This window comes from Cladophialophora bantiana (assembly GCF_000835475.1).
Source record: "Cladophialophora bantiana CBS 173.52 unplaced genomic scaffold supercont1.9, whole genome shotgun sequence".
Lineage (NCBI taxonomy): Eukaryota > Fungi > Ascomycota > Eurotiomycetes > Chaetothyriales > Herpotrichiellaceae > Cladophialophora > Cladophialophora bantiana.
This window is the reverse complement of record NW_015971583.1, coordinates 1,097,275-1,117,857: the sequence shown is the minus strand read 5'-3', so window position 1 is coordinate 1,117,857 and position 20,583 is coordinate 1,097,275. Positions and strand designations below refer to the sequence as shown.

The 20,583-nt window shown below is 51.4% G+C and overlaps 8 protein-coding genes across 8 annotated transcripts; 4 read left to right on the top strand and 4 right to left on the bottom strand.

Moving 5' to 3' along the window:
• Nucleotides 1-201: 201 nt before the first annotated feature.
• Nucleotides 202-1,710, bottom strand: Z519_06705 (uncharacterized protein; the record flags this gene model as incomplete). Its single annotated transcript, XM_016764443.1, has 6 exons — nt 202-298; nt 349-511; nt 563-1,327; nt 1,380-1,468; nt 1,519-1,555; nt 1,617-1,710. The coding sequence occupies 6 exons, from the start codon at nt 1,708-1,710 to the stop codon at nt 202-204; spliced, it is 1,245 nt and encodes a 414-aa protein (XP_016619525.1).
• A 706-nt stretch (nt 1,711-2,416) lies between these two features.
• On the bottom strand, nt 2,417-4,091 carry Z519_06704 (uncharacterized protein; the record flags this gene model as incomplete). Its single annotated transcript, XM_016764442.1, has 2 exons — nt 2,417-3,655; nt 3,702-4,091. The coding sequence occupies 2 exons, from the start codon at nt 4,089-4,091 to the stop codon at nt 2,417-2,419; spliced, it is 1,629 nt and encodes a 542-aa protein (XP_016619524.1).
• Nucleotides 4,092-4,503: 412 nt separating this feature from the next.
• On the top strand, nt 4,504-7,226 carry Z519_06703 (uncharacterized protein; the record flags this gene model as incomplete). The annotated part of the gene is made up of 2 exons (XM_016764441.1): nt 4,504-4,678; nt 4,732-7,226. The coding sequence occupies 2 exons, from the start codon at nt 4,504-4,506 to the stop codon at nt 7,224-7,226; spliced, it is 2,670 nt and encodes an 889-aa protein (XP_016619523.1).
• Nucleotides 7,227-7,719: 493 nt separating this feature from the next.
• Z519_06702 (uncharacterized protein) lies at nt 7,720-10,282 on the top strand (the record flags this gene model as incomplete). The annotated part of the gene is made up of 3 exons (XM_016764440.1): nt 7,720-7,839; nt 7,890-7,991; nt 8,060-10,282. 3 exons carry the CDS (start codon nt 7,720-7,722, stop codon nt 10,280-10,282), a joined length of 2,445 nt encoding a protein of 814 aa, XP_016619522.1.
• A 1,218-nt stretch (nt 10,283-11,500) lies between these two features.
• On the bottom strand, nt 11,501-12,343 carry Z519_06701 (uncharacterized protein; the record flags this gene model as incomplete). Its single annotated transcript, XM_016764439.1, has 1 exon — nt 11,501-12,343. One exon carries the CDS (start codon nt 12,341-12,343, stop codon nt 11,501-11,503), a length of 843 nt encoding a protein of 280 aa, XP_016619521.1.
• A 609-nt stretch (nt 12,344-12,952) lies between these two features.
• Nucleotides 12,953-15,718, top strand: Z519_06700 (uncharacterized protein; the record flags this gene model as incomplete). Its single annotated transcript, XM_016764438.1, has 1 exon — nt 12,953-15,718. The coding sequence occupies one exon, from the start codon at nt 12,953-12,955 to the stop codon at nt 15,716-15,718; it is 2,766 nt and encodes a 921-aa protein (XP_016619520.1).
• A 1,111-nt stretch (nt 15,719-16,829) lies between these two features.
• Nucleotides 16,830-17,357, top strand: Z519_06699 (uncharacterized protein; the record flags this gene model as incomplete). The annotated part of the gene is made up of 1 exon (XM_016764437.1): nt 16,830-17,357. One exon carries the CDS (start codon nt 16,830-16,832, stop codon nt 17,355-17,357), a length of 528 nt encoding a protein of 175 aa, XP_016619519.1.
• Nucleotides 17,358-17,781: 424 nt separating this feature from the next.
• Z519_06698 (nicotinate-nucleotide diphosphorylase (carboxylating)) lies at nt 17,782-18,714 on the bottom strand (the record flags this gene model as incomplete). Its single annotated transcript, XM_016764436.1, has 1 exon — nt 17,782-18,714. The coding sequence occupies one exon, from the start codon at nt 18,712-18,714 to the stop codon at nt 17,782-17,784; it is 933 nt and encodes a 310-aa protein (XP_016619518.1).
• Nucleotides 18,715-20,583: the final 1,869 nt, after the last annotated feature.

Sequence of the window (20,583 nt, the reverse complement as noted above, 5' to 3'; positions counted from 1 at the left end):
GGTTTGCGAAACAATAACTTCGGAAATGCACGGGCGCAATGCTGAGATAAGGATAAAAGGATGCCTGTGTCTTTGTAAAGCTGCACCAGTAGCTCCTCTCCCAGTAAGCCCTCCCAAATTCCATTCAACGCCGGCTCCGTGATATGACAGAAACACTATATCGCCCATGTTAGAAGAATCATACAATCTTGTCATATCGTTTCAGGATCCTCCTGGTCGAATATCGCGACCAGTTGCAAGGATTCCGGTAGCCGGAGCATCGTTGTTCCAGGACAGATACGTATGGTCGCCAAGTTTTCTGTCCCGTTAGCGATTTTCGGATTTGCTAGGACCGGACAGGTTGCTTACCTGGGTCTGATTAAATGCGCAAGAGTGAACAATGCGCCGAGCACGATGCACAAACCGCCAATAGCAACGTAGGCAATACCCAAGAAGGAGTTCTTGCCGCCGACCACCGTCCGTGTGGATATCAGGATGCTCTTGGTACCGTCATACACTGTGACAGGGAAAACTTTGCCAGATGTTAGAACAGCAATGACAATTCGCTGTCCACGCTACTCACAGTCATATATGTCCATTTGATAGATGCCGGCAGTCATGGTTTCATTGTCGTTGCGCAAGGCCAATTTACTGAACGTGGGCAGACCAGCTGTTCTCATCCAGACCTGGAACTCTTCATACTGCGATAAATCTGGGATAGGGTGTTCATCGGTATAATTCGGATATCGTTTGATCCAGTTGGGAGGCGGAGCGACTTGATCGTTGGTGTACTTCGTCTTCTTGTAAAGCGAGGCATCAGAGCCCCAGGCAATGTTTCGGTTTGTCATGGTGTAGTTTTGTGGGGGCGCATTTCCCCCGGCCGCATTCACAAGTCTCGGAGAATTCAGCGTGTCATTGAAGATGGAATTTGCGATGAGCCCGCATGGGTAGTAAGCCTTCCCTTCATGGTTCAACTTGAGCGGGTTGCAGGCACTGTTGCTGATCGTGTGGTTGCTCAGAGCCTGCCCTTTCAGTTGATCCGTATCGAGCGATTTCACATATCTCCGGTGATTTTGATAAAAGTTGGTTAGGCGATAATAGAGGTAAACCGGAGGACCAATATCGTTGGGGATAGAGAACTGAAGGGTGCAGACAGCAGTGTCGTCGATCGGGATGCTGAAAGGAGGGGTCGTCCTCCTCGTTTCTTGCTTCCACTGCGCTCTCACTGTGTTGTTTGAGTTTTTGAAGGACGAGTGGACTTTGGCTTCGGGAATCTGGGTGAAATCGTTCCCTGCGGTTGAAATGCAGTCGGTATAATCAATCCTCAGCTCTTGCACCTGAGAATCGCCTTAGTGTCCAGTCGGTCTATCTTTAATACCCAGTTCTACTCACACTTGCACTCGCCCACAGCAGGAGACCGCCGATAGGGGCAAAGATGATTCCGACGGCGAAGAAGAGTGGGAGGACGGTCTTGGGTGTCAGAATAGGCCTACAGGGTCAGTATGTCGCGCGGTACCGTCCGAAACGTACCGGACTCACTGCCATGCCTTCAATCTCTGCTGCCGAAACGCGGTGTCTGCATAGATGAATCCTCGTCAGCAAAACTGCGCATCGCGATAGTCCTCACCACAACGTACTTGCGGGGCGTCTGCTCTTCTGTTTCTTTGGAGGTTCGTTGTGAGGGTCTTCCTCATGTATGGAATCGGCGTGCTGGAGTTCGGTCCGCGTCATCTTGGCTCTGCTCTTTCCGCTCGATACAGAAAAGAGAGATGGAGAAGAGGGGACGGCGTCGAGGTCTCTTTTGAAACCGTCAAGGCACGACTGGGTGGCTGCACACTCAGCATCTGGGCACTGCATGCGCCATTCCGGGTCATCCTTCAGACTAAGCCTTTTTAGGTCTAGGTGACATTGTCACAGCCCCTGTTCAATCCCTTGTCATTTGATTCTTATATCAATTCTCCTCCGCCTCTGCACCCTCTTCATTCTTTCCCTTTTTCTTTCCTACATAACTCATTCACCGGACATGATTATTGTAGGAGCCAGGGTTGCACACTATTTGCATGCACAAATCTCTTTCTCCTCTGCTACGTGGTCCCAGAAAAAAGATCATGAATCATCGCGCCGTAGCTGGAGCCTACTACGAAAGAAAATTTCCATGATGCTTCGGTTCCCTTACCGACGGCCGCTACATTAACCCTTTTTACCGAGTCACAATGTTAGCCATGAAGTGGATGGTAACCCTCATTTCTGTTTGATATGGCTCTTGTTTTTCTACCGATGCTCGTCAATAGCCACCCCGCCCGGTTTCTATTTTAGTTGCTTAAGAAAATGTTTCCTGCCGAGCGAGGATCCTAGATAATCCACTAACAGAGTGCGGGCCGGACTCCAAAACACCTTCGCTATGTCGTTCCGGTATTGGTACAACCATCTATTTTCGTCATTGTTTTTCTCCTTTATCCCCGGCGGCCCAAGTACTTTCTTGTTTCGTTCCGGGCGGGAGCCATCCAGAGATGAAGTTGGGATCTTGTTGCCGACCCCGGCTATCATCCCTCTTCGGATGTGAGTCTGACATCTCGTTCACATAGTCCTCGTTCATTTGGGGTCCGTCAGGGTGACCTGGAGTCTTCACTTCGGCAACAGGTAGAAGTGGTGTGTGTTTGTGACGGAAATGATCGGCCCTGGTCCTTCTTTCCGCAGCGTCCTCCATACTAGTCCGATCATATAAATAAAGACCAAAACACGTGAGCGCAATGCCAACAACTTGGATGGACGTGGTCGAACTCCGGAACCAGATAATCGCGACAACGATAACCCATACCCTTTTGATTAATGAGGCCACCGAGTACGAAACTGGTGACAACATCGAGAGGAGGACAAATGCCATGATGTTCTGGAAAAAATGAAAGACTCCGTTGAAGACAAATTCCAAAGCTAGTTGCCCGTGATCCATTGCTCCTCTCTTTTCAGTGAGATCAATCGAGCCATCCTTCCACACATCTCGCGTAATCTCCAATCCTTCTGTGTAAATCCAGACTGGCGCCGAGAGCATGAAAGCCCCGACGGAGCAATAGCATAGGAGATTGAGTTTGTCCAATTTGCGGGGAAGATGTGTTTGGCCTTCGGCTTCAGCGCGAGCTGACTCGGTGAATAGCTTCTTCGAAAATATGTTCTGGGTCACAAAGACAATGGCTGCCACCAAGGAAGCACTGATCCCCCAAAAGTTTGTGGAAAAGTCGGTGGAACACGCCAACATGACCCCAACGGTGAGTGGGACAAGCGACAGATAGGTGGCTTGCTTGTAACGTATGCGGAACACCAATCGATACGCCAGCACGGTGAATAGTGGCGAGAGCCCTTTGATTGTGTGGACTAGAGACACTGGGATTTTGGAGGTAGCATAGGAACTTAAGAGGTGGCCGAGCAACTGAAAAATCGAAAGAGGAAATGCCGTGTACATGACGTCCCACGAGGGCCGGCGGAGGCCATTCTTCAGCGCAGGTATGGTTCTTTTTATTGATGGAAAAGTAGATGATAATCCTGTCAGGATCAAGCACCAGATGGAGACTGAGGCGAACTGTAGGATTGTGAGGGTGGCTGGTTTGGGAAAGGCGTTTAATATCGACTTGGAGGACGTGTTCGTCAATGCAGAGGTCATGTACCAGATGATGCATAGCGCCTGTCGTATGTTAGACCTGTTGAGAATGACACCACAGGTCACTCACTATCAGTTTGTAGGAAACTGGAGCTTTCAGCGCCTCAGCTAGCTCTTGCGCATTCTCACTGACACTCCCTTGTCTTGTCCGGATTCTGTGAATTGCATCGCTGACACTTCGTTTGGACCTATGGGTGTATACTCCTGCAGGCCGAGCATCACGCAGCCTCTGACTCATCTTTCTGGCCGGCCATTTAAACTCGCCATTGAGGTGCGGTGCCGGAGTGAGCTCTTGAGGGCTTTCTGCGACCACAGAGTTTAAGTGGAGGTTTGGAGGGGTACTGTGGTCAAATGAAGGGAATCTTTCATGACCGGATGTGTCGTTTGCGCCTTTCAAAGGGGACACAGACCGGTGGGTGAATATCCGGGGTTCAGGAGTCTGGGTCATTGTGGTGGTCATATTCGTTGCAGATGTGGTGGCGAGAGGGATTGGATTGAAAGAAAATCCACCTTTCTGCGCCGCATCTGCGAGTATGCTACTTCAAAGTGTCCTCGCGGTGTCCGCCATCTGTTTGAAGCGAGTGTGGCTTGTCGTGTGTTGGAGGGATTGTTCAGTGACTGGTGCAAGATTGGGAGTTCGCGATGCATGGAATCGTCAATGTCAATCTCGGACAAGCATGGGCAGGGATGTAATCCTCTCGCCGGTGCGCCATTGCGCGGCTAGATAACGCAAGCCCATCCTCGGATAAACTGCACACCGGATGTCGGCGCCGGATTAACTGGAGCTCCGGCTAGTGAGGCGTTGGAGGCCTCGTTATTTCAACTCACCTCGTCTCTTGTGCTTCAGAGGCAATCTAACGATATGTAATAGAATGAAGCTTGGGCAATTGCGAAGGATCTTGTCCTTGGTCATCCCCTGCCAGCTCATTTGCCTCTCCGCCGGCACATTCCAAGATGTGCTCTCGGTCGAAGATACCGTCAGCCAAAATCCGATCATCATCCTTCCCTTCTGGGACGTGCTCGGCCCGTTCAGAATAGGAACTCGAGGTATTTGAAACAGCGAAACTCAGGAATCGCTTAGATCATTTACGTCTGAACAGAAGCTGTCTGGGGCACTGACCCTGTTGAGTTTTATGGAGGAATTCAGAACGTCAGTCCGAATGAGTCAGGCTGCTTCCGGAGTCCGTTAGCGAGGAACGCGACTGTGCAATGGGATCGGAAGGAATACAACACTTCGACATCGAACGGTGAACAGTCGGTTGCTTTTCTGCTCGACTTCATTGATGTTGATTGGGAATTCGCCCAAAAAATCTATGGCTGGTCGGCATTTCAGTACCAAGCATGGGCGAAGGGCGTGATCTTGAACCAAGATGTCGTGAGTCGGCCTGTCAATATCTTCACTGACAATATCCTGGAGATCCGGATCAATAATATGCATGTCTTTGGCGGTGATTTCTTTGGGTTCGGGCGAGCTCCTGTTCTGGTGGAGCTCCTCCCTGGCGCCAACAACATCAGCGTTCGACTTGTGCGTGAGGTTCGCTCCATGGGCGGCATATTTCCTCCGACTATACAAGCAGGCTTGAGAACTCAACCCGTCTCTGAACAGCCTGCAGTTGTTGCCAATCGCGTGGTCATGCCAAATGTGGTCAACGGAAAATTTTGCACGCGATATGGTAGCATAACAGTCCAAAACCAGGCTGCTACATGGATCTCTGTACACCAAGTTGTAGCCATTTCTAAGCAGAGCAGTTGTATTGTGGCGAATCAGAGAGTACGACTTGCACCTGGCCAATCGCGACCGTTGAAGTTGATATTCGACTCCGCCTACAGATGGGACGAATCGCTGAAGTTCGTTCTGACATATTCAAGGCAGGGCTCAATGCTACACGAGATTGCCTTCGATATTCAACTGGAACACGCAAGTATGTCATCTCTGCAAAGGATAACATTCCTTCATCCGAGCGGCTCTGTGTCTTATGCGTTGCTGAAACCGCCGCTTACGGCAAATGCCACAAAAAATGAAAGGCTGCCTGTGCTTCTGAACCTTCATGGTGCTGGCGTGGAGGTAGACGACGCCTTGGCTCGACACATGTTTGATGATGCTCCTTATCTTCCGGCCTGGATACTCACTCCCACAGGCATGAGCCCCTGGAGCAGTGATGATTGGCACACCTGGGGCTTTGCGGATGCTCAATGCGCAGTGGCCGCAATTCCAGATTGGATTAACAGCACGGGCTGGAATGGTCCAAGTGTGTATTCCGACAAACTTCTGGTTGCGGGTCATTCCAACGGGGGCCAGGGGACGTGGTATTTTGCTTCCCATCAACCTGACCGCGTTCTGGGTGCTGCTGTTGCTTCGGGATATTCGTCAATTGAAAGTTACGTTCCATACGTGTGGTGGAATGAGGCTGACCCTCTCCGAGACGCCATCCTTCAAACCTCCAGAAGCAGCTTTCGGCATGAAATCCTGGCTGATAATTTAGTGGGCCTTCCTATATTTCAACAGCATGGATCGGCAGACGATAATGTTCCGCCTTATCATTCTCGTCTGATGAACACTCTGCTGGCACAAGTGGGCGAAATGGCCGAATACTCAGAGATGCTGGACAAGGGACATTGGTTCGACGGCTCGATGACTACCAAATCAATGATGGAATTCTATTTGCGACATCTGAAAGTATGCTATGCCGAGACCACAGTTCCCACTTCTTTTACTTTCGTCGTTCCGAACTCCCACGACATGGGACCAAGGTATGGTGTTGTTATCGACCAACTGTCAACCCCTGATAGACTGGGCAAAATGAAGGTAACAATCCAACTACATGAATCTCTGGTCCAGTGGCATCTGCGGACAGAAAACATCTATCGATTTCATCTGGACCCCAGCGTACGGCTCGCCAATGCTCCCAACCAAGTCCTCATTGATGATCTGCCACACGCATTCGATGTCGGACCGGGAGCGGCTTCTTTTGTCAAGTCTGTTTCTAATGTTTGGGGCAGGGATGTTGCCCTTGACTGGAAGACTCTGGGTGAAAGATACGGTCGTCAAAGAGGTGTCCTTGATGCGATTCTTCGAAGTGCTGGACCTTTTGAAGTCGTCTACGATTCCGATGAAACTTTGTCCATCGCAGTACAGACTAGCCGAAACTTCTTGCAGTATTTCGGCGGTGACACAAACATTGTTGCTTCCTCCAGGTATGAGCAAGCATTGGACAAGGAAGCAAATGTTATCACAATCTGGCTTGGAACTTTTGTGCCCGATTCTCCCCTCCCAGGATTCCCAATTCGGCTTGTCAATGAACAAATTCTCTTTACTGCAGCAGATTCCAGACTGATCTCATTGAATTTGGAAAGCGGTATGGGCGGGGTCTGGCTTCGACCTCTTCCAGGAGAGCGGTTGGAGCTTGTTGTATGGGGAGTTGACGAGGTTGGTTTGCGACAAGCGGCGAGGCTGGTACCCACGATCGCTGGAGCTGGTCAGCCTGACTTTGTGATTCTGGGTAATGAGGCAAGATGGAAGGGTCACGGTGGTGCCATCGCAATGGGCTTCTTGGATCGCAATTGGAAGATATCCTCTGCTTCATACCTGCCTTGAAGATATCCCCGTGGGCAGAACCGTATGCTGGTGTGAATTGGGGGAATGGCTGGGAATGAGGAATGTTGGCGGTTGGGCGGTTAGCTGGAGGATGAGGAAGTTCTGAGAGCTTTCTGTAAGTGATTTTAGTCGTTGGTGTGTCAGTGCGTGCAGCGGAGTGTGAAATGGAAAGAGCGCGCCTGCAGCCACTGTGGTTACTTCACTGATGCTCAACTTCCTGTCCTGCCTGCCACTGCCACCAACGCTTCCTTGACTTTCTGCTCACATCCTCCCTTTTCATCTTGCACTTCCTTTTCTTTCTCCCCTCTGCACCCTCAACTTCTACGGCATTTTGCAAGTCTTCCCCATTTTGCAGGCAATTTCTTGTCACTGTCACCGCTCTGACGGTGTGCTTCTCTCCCTGGCTTCCCTTGATCTATTACCTGGATATCTCTGCATGTTGTAACGACCTCAGTCGATCGAGGCTTCTTGGTTTTGGGACTTCAACAACCTCATGGCCACGCTCGTCTCCGCGGGATCTCCCACTGGAAAGATGAGTCGCAAGTCAACACCAACTATCAAGGTCAGAGAGGAAAGTGATGATGGCTCTGCTGCGGTGGTAAACTCCCTCACGGTGCGTTCGTTCGTTTCTAATTTCACTTTGTTACTAACACGCGTCCACAGACAGCGACCATTTCCCACTCCGCAACCTCTACCCGTCCTTGCTACACCATCTTGCACACTGACAAGCTGGGCAACATCCAGCCTCTTAAACAGAAGGACAAGGTATGTTAACTCGTTGGCCTCTGCACGTTTCCTTATCTTCAGGGGTTTGCTGAATCTTTCTTGGACAGGCTACTGCCAAGCCTTCCGAGGCTAGTGCGACAGGAGGAGGTGGCATGGAGGACATTCTTTCTCGCCTGAAGCTCAATGACTCTCGTAAACCTGCTCCTGCTCCTTCTAGCGAGGTCAAGTCACGCAAGCCTGATGATTTTGGAAACCTGGACAAACTTCTGAACAATCTGCAAGATTCAAGCAAGGCCCTGAAGAAGCAAGAGCAGGAACTCAGAAACGAAATGCATCCCGAGAATCACAAGGCCAACACCTCGACCAATGACAGCCACGATGCTGGGAAGCCGGCTCACCATGCTGCAGCTGCCAATAAGGTCGATGTGACTGAAATGATGCGTGTCAAGCAAGAGCTTGAGGCTGCCAGATCCGTCATTTCACGCCAGGAACAAGAGCTTGCGGAGACTCGCACACTCAAACAAACCATCGACCAGGCCATGGGTCCCCCATCCGAAGCCGACTTTGGTGCGTCCAATGACATCTCCGAGCAGACCATTGGTCATTTGCAGAGTGCTTTCAATGCGTCTGCCCGTCCATTCACATCACAAACCGATGCTTGGGCCGGCCCGGACGAACACCGCACTGACTTCGCCCGCGGCAGGGGCATCTGGAACAATCCTTCAACATCTATGACGAATCTTTTGGCTACCAATCCTACCGCCCCAGCATACAACCACCCTCGTGATGTACGTCTTTCTGGTCAGGCTTACAATGGAGTCTATGGCGCCCCCTTCTCTCCAGCCGAAACCAATTTCCAGCCTCGAAACTTCTCAGGAACCGGTGCTCCCCTTGGCTATGACATGAGGCCCAACAATGACCTAATGCCATTGAACCCTACCCTGGGTATGAGACGCAATGGTGGACAATTAAGAATCAATCCAGGCCTCACCGATCCAATGTCACAACTTGGTAGCTTTCCGCCTACTGCAACCACGTTGACACCACCACCAATCAGTCCTGTCGGTTTCCCAGGCCAATACAATTATCAACGAGGGATCACAACCCCAATCACTCCGGCAACCGACTTCAATACTGCTGGTGTGCAAGGCGCTGGCAACCCATGGCCGCTCTCTGCTGGTGGCGTGAATGGTCAAACCTATGTCACTCCACTTGAGCCGATGAACTATCGCCGTCTCCTCGACAAGTCCGTGTCCTGTGACTGGAAGTACATCGTTGACAAGATTGTCTGCAACAACGACCAGCAAGCCAGCATCTTCCTCCAGCAGAAGCTCAAGGTCGGTACGGCTGAACAAAAATTTGAGATTGTTGAGGCCATTGTCAATCAAGCTTATCCACTCATGATCAATCGCTTTGGCAACTTCCTTGTCCAGCGATGTTTTGAGCACGGAACCCCGGATCAAGTTGTTGCCATTGCCAATGCCATTCACGGCAACGTCCTATCCTTAAGCATGGATCCATTCGGCTGCCACGTCATTCAGAAGGCCTTTGATTCTGTTCCAGAGGACCATAAGGCTGACATGGTTCGAGAATTGCTTCGCCGCATTCCGGATACGGTTATTCACCGATATGCTTGCCATGTCTGGCAAAAGTTGTTTGAGCTCAGATGGAGTGGGGAGCCACCACAGATCATGCTGGAGGTCAACAAGGCTCTTCGCGGCATGTGGCATGAAGTTGCGTTGGGCGAAACGGGAAGCTTGGTCGTTCAGAACATCTTTGAGAATTGCATTGAGGAAGAGAAGAGACCTGCTATTGAAGAAGTGATTGCCAACATCGACCTCATTGCCCACGGTCAGTTCGGTAACTGGTGCATTCAGCACTTGTGTGAGCATGGCTCCCCGCCAGACAAGCGCCGGGTGATTGACCACATCCTCGCCAACTCCTACAGCTACAGCATTGATCAATTCGCATCTAAAGTTGTTGAAAAATGTCTCAAGATTGGAGGACCGGAATTCTTGGACCGCTATCTCGGAGTCATTACCACTGCTCACCCGGATCGTCCCCGCATCCCTCTCATCGACATTGCTGGCGACCAATATGGAAACTATCTGATTCAGTGGATCTTGATGAACACTCACCATCATCAGCGAGAGCAGGTGGCCATCCATATTCGAAAGCACATGGTCTCCTTACGTGGGTCCAAGTTTGGATCTCGTGTTGCCATGCTTTGCTGCAACCCGAACTCGGTCACTCGCCCTGGCCCAGGAGCAGTCGTCAACCCTTTCGGTGCTCCTGGTCAGCCACGCAACCAATGGCCTCGCTTTCGCTAAGTCAAGATCTCGACACGTCTCCATGGACAGAGGTCTGGTCTCACGCTTCGTCATCTCATCTACTTACGTGTCATCTCCTTGAAGATGAGGGTATTCTACAAGTTTGTCAGTACAGCAAGGGGCACCTACCCTGAAACTTGGAATACCGACCAACACTGCCATGACCGATGGGGAGAGGATACTACTCGAGCCTTTCAAGTCAGTCTCTTATCTTGGCTCGCACTTCTTGGCTGTTCATTTCCATCGAACTCTTATCGGACAAGAATATTCAATTGTATGTGTTTTTCCATATCGACAAGGAAAGTTTCATATCTGCCAATGATACGAACAACCCAACCGGCATCGGTCGTGTGGATGTTTGCTTTGGGAATGATAACTTGTTGGCGGCAATATTTCAGAGCTAGCAGCATTATCGGCGTCAATGTTCATCAGTCATGGCGGATGACTGTGTATCATATCATGTCTTTGACAATCGTCCTTGCCCGCCAGAAGAATTGAAGGGGAAAATTGACCAAGCATGTATTTACCACTGGCATGATGAAACATCGAGAATGATGAAGACAATGTAGCAAATAGTGAACATCATAGCTGAAGAAGCGAGCCAAACATCGTTCCTGTTCTTATTTTCCAGCAGGACCTACCCATCGGCTTTAGAGGCGCGCGTTCGGATACTAAAATCATAAGTGACATTCAGACCTCGTCCTGTCAGCTTGATCGCATGACTCCACTATGCAGTGCAGAGAAACCGGGCGTCACCAATGTGGTGCATATCACGATGCAAAGAGTCCCAATCAAATCAACCTACGTTTCCACAACCCCATATGCTTCGCTTAACTCGACGGTACGTCCTAACTCGAGCCCAAAAATGCAGCAGGTGTAGGTCGTTCGGCCGCGCAAGTCTTCTTTGCTCATGGACGGCGAGAAATGCATTGCGGGTTTCCACGCCCATCATCTAGCATATTTGATACCCGTCATTCAATAAGCATGGGGCAATCCTGATTCCATCTCATCTCTCTGGCTGCGGAAACACTAGCATTGCTCCGGCGAGACAATCAGTCTCATTGGGCATGAGGGCCATAGACCCTATATCATGGGCATCTGCACCTCTGACCACAAGGCGAGGCAGGACTGTGCAAAGCCATTGATCGCGTGGTCGCATCTTTGTACTTTAGTGATAGAGCGAGTGCCTGTCTCGCTTTCTTTTCCCTGTGTCACGGTTCAATCCCTTTTGAGCAGTCCGCTGTCTGGAATGGCGTTGGGTTGAAGAATCTTTACCAAACCTTCGCCAGCAGGTCTGTGTCCGTTGATGTCGATTCCTTCGGGTTCAGGTCTAGCTTCATCGCTCTGCCCACTCCTGTTCGTGGCTTGCGCGTCACCAGCCTCCAGAGGCGTCACTTCTTTCACTTCCGGTTGTTGCTTTTCCGATGGCGTCGCGTCGACATCTTTCTCCCAGGGCTTTTTTCTTCTTGGCGTCTTGTCGATTTTACTCGATCCCGGCTCAAGCACAGTGGGCGGGATCTCTTCTATCCCTGGGACGGGGAGATTTCGTGTTATTAGGTCCACAATAGCGGCAAAGGAGGTGGGGTAGGGTGGGTCTTGAGATGGTCCCGAAGGAGCTGCGGCGGTAGTTGTGGAGGGGGAGGTGAAAGCGGCTGTCTGGACGGAGATTTGCGGCGGTGAAGACAGTGCTCCTGCTGCTGCTGATGATGCGGGCGGTGCTGACGCTGAAGCTTCAGGCTGAGAAGGAGGAAGGAATATTTGCAGGTGTGGATGTGGATGTGGTTGTGATTGAAGCCATGCCGAATATGCGCGGGGAGATACGGGCGGCGTGACATTGAATCTTCTTGAGAAATAGAAGCACTGTGCCTGGAGAACCAGATCTGATTTCTCGCGCAATTCCTCTGAGGTCGCAGGCGTGTCTCGATGGCCGAGGATAGCGGCGAGGCCAGCTTGATATTCTTGATCGGTGGAGAAAGGATAGCGGGACAGGTGAGTATAGATGGCCTCTAGATCTGGCTGAGGGGGAGAACTGGCCTGTTGGTAGGCATCCTGGTTGGCCATTGCCTGGAGTATGGTAGAGGAAGCGGTTCGCTGGACCACGAGGATGTGTGAACAGGAGCAGTGGTGGCAGTGTTGAAATTGTTTCGGTTGTTAGAGGTGGTGCGGTTGAACCTCGGCATTGACGCAGCCAAAAGATACAGAAGGTATCTGCGGTGTCCAGTGGGGAGGTCCTCGATCTCAAGCGGGATAGGATATGAAGCATAGGAGAGGACATTTGGCTGTTAGCTTGCACGGAGGCTGCCGGGGCGATTCTGTGCGGCCGACTTCGTATGATTGCCCTAAACTGGCCCAAAGGCGCTTTGCGGGCTGATAGCCTCGTGCAGCCTCGTGCAACCTTGCAGCAGCCAATCAGAGTCATTTACGAATCCCAAGTCTGAGCTTTTGTGCGCGCTTGTGTCGCGCTCACCTCGCGCTTCCTTCAACCTCAAACATATCTCAGTAGTTCACAACCGATCTTCTTGGTCCTTCTTTTCACTCCAATCTCAACTTGTTAACCCCACCTCAAGTCTTCGGCGCGGTCAATGTGTCATTGAACAACCTTTAGCCATGGCGGAGAATTTGCGGACACCGGCCTCTCTGGGGGCTGGGCTTTTTCCAAGCCATGCCGCGATGTCCAGCAGCGACTCCGAAATCGAGTCAGATATTGAACCCGATCCCAATGATAATAAGCGCATACTACGCTATCTCAACAAACACGACAAAGAATTCAAAGACAAGCTCTATGTCTTTACTATGATGGCGAAGAGTCTGGCCAAGGATCATGCAAGATCTATCCGGCGCTTGAGAAAAGCGTGCATGGAGTCCGCTGCCGGCAGTCAGACTTACAGTCAAGCCCCACTACCTCCAAAAGCTCTGAAACCGACGGTCGAAGAACCTGTCAGGGTTGCTGCGCATGAAGGAGAGGAAGCCACGGAGTCCCCCGTCGTAAATGAAACATCCGAGCAGCTCGCGATTACTACAAACCTCCAGGACATGGCGCATGCCGCGCCCGCAGTTCCCTCCCAGACGACATTACAGCATAGCACCAGCGACCTTCCGCCCAGTAGCAACCTCGGCCAAATCGACGATCCTTCTCGCTTAGAAGGTCCAAATATGACAGAGCATCGGAAATTTGATCTTGATGACATTGACGACGACAATGCTTCATCTTATTCCACCGATGAAGGTGATTTCGACAAGGATATTATCCATGAGGAGTCGCCCACCCGGGATGAGACTAGTCGGGCCAGCGTTGCGGACAGGCGGCCAGCCGTCGCCCAACAACAAGCTGAAACACAACATCAACATGAATCCGGACTTGATGACGTCGACGACGACAATGCTTCATCTTATTCCACCGATGAAGGTGATTTTGCCAAGGACATTACACATGAGGAGTCGCCCACCCGGGACGAGACCAGTCGAACTAGCGTTGCGGAACCACGGCTAGCGGTCACCCCACAACAAGCTGAAGCACAAACTCGGCAAGAACCCGTGGCTCAACGGAGAAAGAGCTCCCAATTGCTTAACGAGGTATCGCGTCGATGGAAGGAAGAGGAGGAAGACTTCATGATTGAGATCATCCATGATTTGATGCAGAGAGAAGACCCGGGACTAACTAAATCTAACATGTGGCAACGTGCGTCCGAGATTCTCAAAACCCGCGGCTACGATCGCACCGGCCCACAAATGATGGCGAAATGGTCTTTCGGGACTCGTTACAAGTGTGAAGCTCGTGGCTTGGACTGGGCATCTACCGTCATGGCCAAACTCCCACACATGGCGCGTAAGCGAAACGCATCATCAGGCAATGCTCGAGAAGGAGAGTTGCACTCGACGCCAGATGGACAGTCAACCGCTAAAAGGACCAGAATTCGGTCTCGGAAAGTTGTCAACTCTCAAACGCCAACCTCCAATGGACCGTCGTCCTTAGACAACAGTCACCTCTACGGGTCCCAACCAAGGCCGAACGGCAAGACCAAGACGCAGAAGCCGAAGAGACAATCTCGAAGTGGTACGGCCCTTCAATCAGTACTTCCTCATCAAGAAGGGTTTAATACCAAGGTCGATTCAACACCTACAACATCGGGAAACCATTTGCGCCTTCGGGCTATTTGGGCTCGTACCTCGAGCGGCATGGTGCAAGTGGATTGGTCTCAAGATTCGAAGTACTTTGTGGCTGCTAGCAGCTCGGTAATGGACCCCTTGACAAATTTGAGGGATAACCGACCCATGAATCTAGTTCATGGTTCACTGCCTTCCAAGACCATCCGAGAACTTCCCGAACATCGCGTGGCGGGCAATGTCCACGCCGGGGAACCAAAATATGTGTATCAGACTGTCAGTGCGGTTCGATTCGCCCCAACCGGCCACATGATTTACAGCGCTGGGTTTGACAACAAGGTCCGAGTCTGGGACGCTGAGAATGAGGCTTCCATCCAAGTCAGGACAGAAATACAATATTCGCAAAAAGTAGAAGTTATGGATGTGGCTAGGGAGCAGAGCTCATTATTCGCCACTGGCACAGCAAATGGGATCAGATCTATCCGAGTCTTTTTGGCCGAGTCGGACCTGGACGGTCGCCCTCTAGAAATCAGACCCCTCCGGGAAACAGGAAGGAAATCGTTCCCATTTTCTCCCACATGTCTTAGGTTCGGACACCTGCAAAGCCGCGATTGGTTAATTGCGGGCTTCGGTACTGATAGTAATGATCCAAGGTTTGGTGCAGGCTGTACGACAGTGTGGAAATTTCACCAGGCCTCCTGTGAAGAGGTGTTTTTCCACACGGGAGACAGGTTTGTGTTTGATTGTGCTTGGTCCTCGTCTGGCGAACATTTCGTCATCGCAAGCGCAAGCGACCCGTTGTCAAGGGCAAATACAGCAGAGCATTCAGTGGTCCAGCTGTACTCCTCCAACCAGCCAGATTCAATAGCGAGATATGGTTGTCGCGCAAAGGATATCAACGACGTAACGATCAACTACGGTCTAGTCACAGCCTCGTGCACCGATGGATCGACGTATGTTTGGGACCAACGTCAGCCTCAAAAGCCATTACATCGGCTGGCTCACGGTCGGCCCTCCCTTTGGCTCGCTCGCGGAGCAGATCGTGAGATTGAGGACGTGGGAGTCAGATACATCGAGTGGAGCCATATTCCCGGACGACTGTATACTGGGTCAAGTGACGGCATCCTCAAATATTGGGACACCCGCCGTTCACCTGCCGATGTCCTCGTCGAGGATCTTGCAGATACTGGCTGTGAAATAATGTGTGGGCGGCTCTCACCGGATCATTCATCCTTGTTGCTCGGCGACGAGGAAGGATGTCTGCATCTGCTCAGCACGTCGAATGGTCCAATTCCCGAGCAATGGTTTCAGTTCCAAGTGCGTGAGCGGTGAGACAAGGATAAATTGGCATTCCCCCTAAGGAAGGACGAGGCACAAGCAAGAGGAGATCGGCGGGAAACGAAGGCTGACAGGTGTGCAAGACTGTGGTGGCTGAAGACAGAAACGGCGGCGTTGGGTTGTCTTACTGATAAGAACAGAATTTTGCAAGCTGCTCAATGGGAGAAAATGTATGGTATGTTGATGGCTTGAAACTAGTCTGGATGGCTTATGGGTATTGCTGCGTTCTCTAAGCTTGATATCGGGATGGAATAGACTGCTTTTTGAGATGAGGCTGAAGGGTGCAAGAGGCGTACCATACAGGGAATACCCTATGGTGGCATTGGTATGAGTGGTATAGTTCTCCTGAGCGATGGCGCGGATTGAGGCTCTTCGATGGTCCCAACAGGAATTGTAATTTTATTAGACCCTGCATGGGTTTCGCTACGACATTGAAAGTTCCATCTTGCAGTGGCATCTGGGCAAGACGAGTCCTTCTCTCTGCAACAAATACGTCACCCCACGAATAGCAGACAGAATCCTAGAGGAATCGAAAACGAACTGGCGCCTGACGACAGTGTGGACGAATCGCGGAGCTCAAGTACTTCAGGGGAAAAGAAATCTAGGTCACAATATCACCCCGTCTGGATAGGACGCCTGATGGGATATGTAGAACGCATGCCCCAAGACGAAAGGAAGCAAGCTGGGTGGGATCCTTGATCCCCGGAACCGGCATGATCTGGGTCCGGCCGATGATGGTGGGTGGTAGCCTGATTAGCAGGAATACAGGTGGACAACTTACTGGAGGAAATAGAGGAACGAACCGCATGCTGTTACATCTTACATATGACATATGTACTGGGGTATGGCATACTACGGCATATGGCATATGTCACTACTTTGGATGGAGGACAAGGAGCTTTAGCCTATTTATTTACTGTACTTGAAGGTGTTTTGGAGAGAGACTAACCACGGCTAACCAACCAACTCGGCCTTCGACTGCCCCTGGACTACATACAGCCGCATCCTTTATCGTATATGTACTTGCGGACGCACACGACTCAACAACTTCAGTACGCGCCACTCGCGCCCCGCACAAAAACATCAACAAAGCAAAAACGAAAGAATGACCTCCAGGCCCTTGTTCACCTCGGGGCGAATGTGTCTGAGCATCGTCGCCCTCGCCACCAGCGTCGGGTGCTACATGGCGGACTGGAACGAGACGCACGTCAAGAACCCGCGGTGGCCGCCGCACGCGCGCTTCCACAACGGACAGACCATGTCTATGGGCCTGTGTCTGGGCGTGCTCACGGCCTATTTCGCCTGGAGGCCTGTTCTGGACCGCTACAACGCGGATGATGGGCGAACTGCTACTAAGAGTGGCAGTGGGGGCACGAGGATAGCAGAGACAGCACGGAGCGGGAGAGGCAAGGGTCATATAGGAGGTATAGGTGAGAAGGAGAGCGTCACGATTTCCGCAGTGCTGGGGACTCTGTACTGGATCACCGGCCTCAGTGGGATCCTGTATCCCGGCACGAAATGGGTCGATCCCGAGTTTGGCGAAGGGGCACCGCAGGTGCCGCTTTTCGTGGGCCTAGCTGTCCTCGCTTGGTGCGGCTGGGGGTTGGAAATGAGGCGGCTAGGCCAAGTCTAAACTGGCGTAGATTAAGTGATGGAGGAGTGTATGTGGAGTGAAGAGGAGAGAGGAGGTAAGAGAGACAAAGTCGTGGAGAGACGGCGCTGTGAAAAAGCGGGGGGAAACAAACACATGGACATGGATGATGTATGGAGAGGGCATCGATCTGAGCTGGATGAGGGAACCCCCCAAACGTAGGAGAAAGCAAGAGACGCCGGAGGGGAGCTGAAAGAGTGAGGATTACCACATTTGTCATATTGAAGTCAATGAAGAAACGGGACAAGGGTGGTTGAAAGGCCGCAAGTCGTTTAATGATCGATTTTCAGGGAAAAATCTATATGTGGCACCCCTTGGTGGACGGCGCTCGTGGATATTATGTCGATATCTGTGATGAAATGATAGGGGGTTTGCGTTAACCAAGATGTGAGCGGCAGAAGGGCAATCATTGTAAGGACTGAATGGGATCATCTCCTCTCATCCCAAGGGACAGGAAAAGAGAAGACTGGGGCTGGCTTGATGCAAAAAGATCGGACTCACCATTGTTGATATATTCTTTGACGTTGGCCTCGGTCAAACCACCACTGCTCTCCAGGAGCACATCTGCCCGGCCTCTGGTCCTCCATCTCTCTTTCAGATTGCGCGCGGCTATCTTCAAGCCTTCGCCGTCAAAGTTGTCCAACATGACCACGTCCGCACCCGCTTCGATGGCTTCGTCTGCCTCTGCCTCGCTCTGCACCTCGACTTCGATCTTCAGCGCGAAGCCTCCTACCGCACGGGCCGCCTTGACCGCGTTGGTGATGGATCCTTTTGACCAGATGTGATTGTCCTTGAGCATGATCATGCTTGACAGGTCGTGACGGTGGCCGTCGATGCCGCCGACCAACATGCCGTACTTCTCCACCAGCCGAAATCCCGGTGTGGTTTTCCGCGTGCCAGCTAAGATGCCCGTGTAGCCCGCGCTGCGGACCAGTTGCAGCATTTTTTGCGACCGGGTCGCCACGCCGCTGCATCGTGCCAATGTGTTCAGCGCGACTCTTTCTCCCAGGAGAAGTTTCCTGGTAGGTCCCTTGACAGTGGCGACCTTGATCTTTCCGCCGGCCAGTTTGGGGTCGAGATATGTTCCCTCATCGTAATGCCATTCCACGGCACAGTCGAGTTGTCGAAATACCTCGTCGAAAAAGGGTACGCCGGCGAGTACGCCGGCGGACTTACACAGTAGTTGCGCGCTACGTGGTTCGGATCCCACGACGAAGCCGCCGTAGTCGAACGAGGGCGCATCTTCGGCCAGCCAGGTGGTTACTTGGGCGGTGAAGTGGGAGGGCAGGAGATCGGCGAGGGTGCCGTGGTGGGATAAGGGAGGGGGGGATGTCGACATGGTCGTATTTTGCCAGCTATCGCCCAACAATATCTGTTCTGGAATTTGAAGAGGGAGAATCTTTTGGGGAGGCTCCCTATTTGATCTGCAGGAAGCGCATGTGCATCTTCTGATGTAGTAAATTGTAGGTAAGTAGGTAAAATATTCATATGGCATGAGCTACAAAGTCGTGTTTGTATCAACCCCGCATGTCAGTGGGGAAGACCTCGAGCCCTCAGAGTCCTACCAAGCAAGCAAGCAAGGCTGCGTACCAGCCTTGCCGGAGTTGGCCACAAACCCCTATTCCCCATCCGCTTTCTGGGGGATAAGATCTGACCTCTGCAACTTGGGTTCAGTAGGGGTCGCAATTGCGTCCAAAGCAAAATGAGTGTTTCTTATCTTGCTGTTGCATTTTACTGAGTACTTTTGGTAGCCATTATGTGGGGTGGCCCTCGTATAGGGTTACCTTGCGGTCAAGTGTGATGGATGCGGTGGTCTCGTAAGCATACCTAGATAGTGTCCAATCTCAACATCCAAACTCCGTGACGACACCCCCTGACTCGAATGTCCCTGGTTCAATACTCACACGGCACCTAAGTATCCCCAGAACCGTGGTATTCCTGAATAGCGATAGGTATATTTAGTCTCCTAGTTAGGGTGTCTCCGTGGGATTTACCTCCTCATTGTTCTGAATGCCTTATGTATAGTCTACTCTGGTTGATGGCGGGTAAGGAGGGCGCTGTAATTGAAATCCCTCCTCTTTCCAACGTGGTCTACCGGCAACCCTCCGCCAGATACAAGGGTTAGCGACGAATCACGACCCAGCTCCAGACAAAATGTAAACACGTATGAATGTGCGTTACGTAGGGTTCCATTGTTCGCACAAAGGGGAAGGCAAAGTCCTGAATAGATGCCAAAAGGCAAGGGGACTCAATCTTTGTCTGGGACGGAGGAGGTTGCGAGGGGATAACGCAGGTCTGTTGGCTGGGAATAAATTGATGTTTCTAGGAGCCTGAACTGCTTGTAGCATCACAGCTCCTAGGCCTTGATGATTAGCAAGATCAGCTCATCGGCTTTGCGACTACATGGAGGACATCCGAAATATCAACGCTTATTGATGGCCACAAGAGACATACACGGTGCCTTCGTCTCTGGGATGGGGCTACGTCGAATGATCGACGAGAATATTCGGACTCTGGTATTGTACTGGCCTTCAGAAGAGATCCTTAACGCTGTATAGAGAGTCTTGGTTGGAAAAGCGCTTAATAGCTGGGGCATTTGACTTAGCATGGCGATAAGTTCATGTCTTAGATCGGAGGTATAGCGCCTGGGTTGATGAGTGACTTTGCTGGCGATTAGATGCACAGTATATTGCATTGAAACCAGCACCGCATCCGTTTTGATGGCTGTCATATCGAATTTGACATTTTAAGAACGGCACACGCCCCAAATCCTCTGCTTCCTCCTAGAGGCTTGGCCTCGCATATGTCGTACTGTTGCTCCAGGCCTCAAGCTCGCTCCGCTGCCTTTTGAGATGCAGTTGCTTACATGCGCTGCTTCCTCGGCTTTGAACTGGCAGAGCATCGAGCCACCTCATTGGTACACGTTGAAGGCCGGTATATGCTGTGAAAGATTTTTGTATTGGTGTCAATCTTCGCTTTAGCTATCTAGTGTACAACTCACACCTCCCCGGGGTGGATTACACGCCCACAAAGGGCGCCCGCATCCAGCCCGCGTTAGGGTGGTCCACGAGATTCAATTGGCGCCAAAAATGGGCAGAGCGTTCCAAGATCAACGTGGCAGAAGGCCGTGGAGTGGCCATTTCGACGGTGAGAGTCTCAAAAATTGTTCGGGCTCGCCTAGAACACAATTAGTTATCAGTTCCGCAAC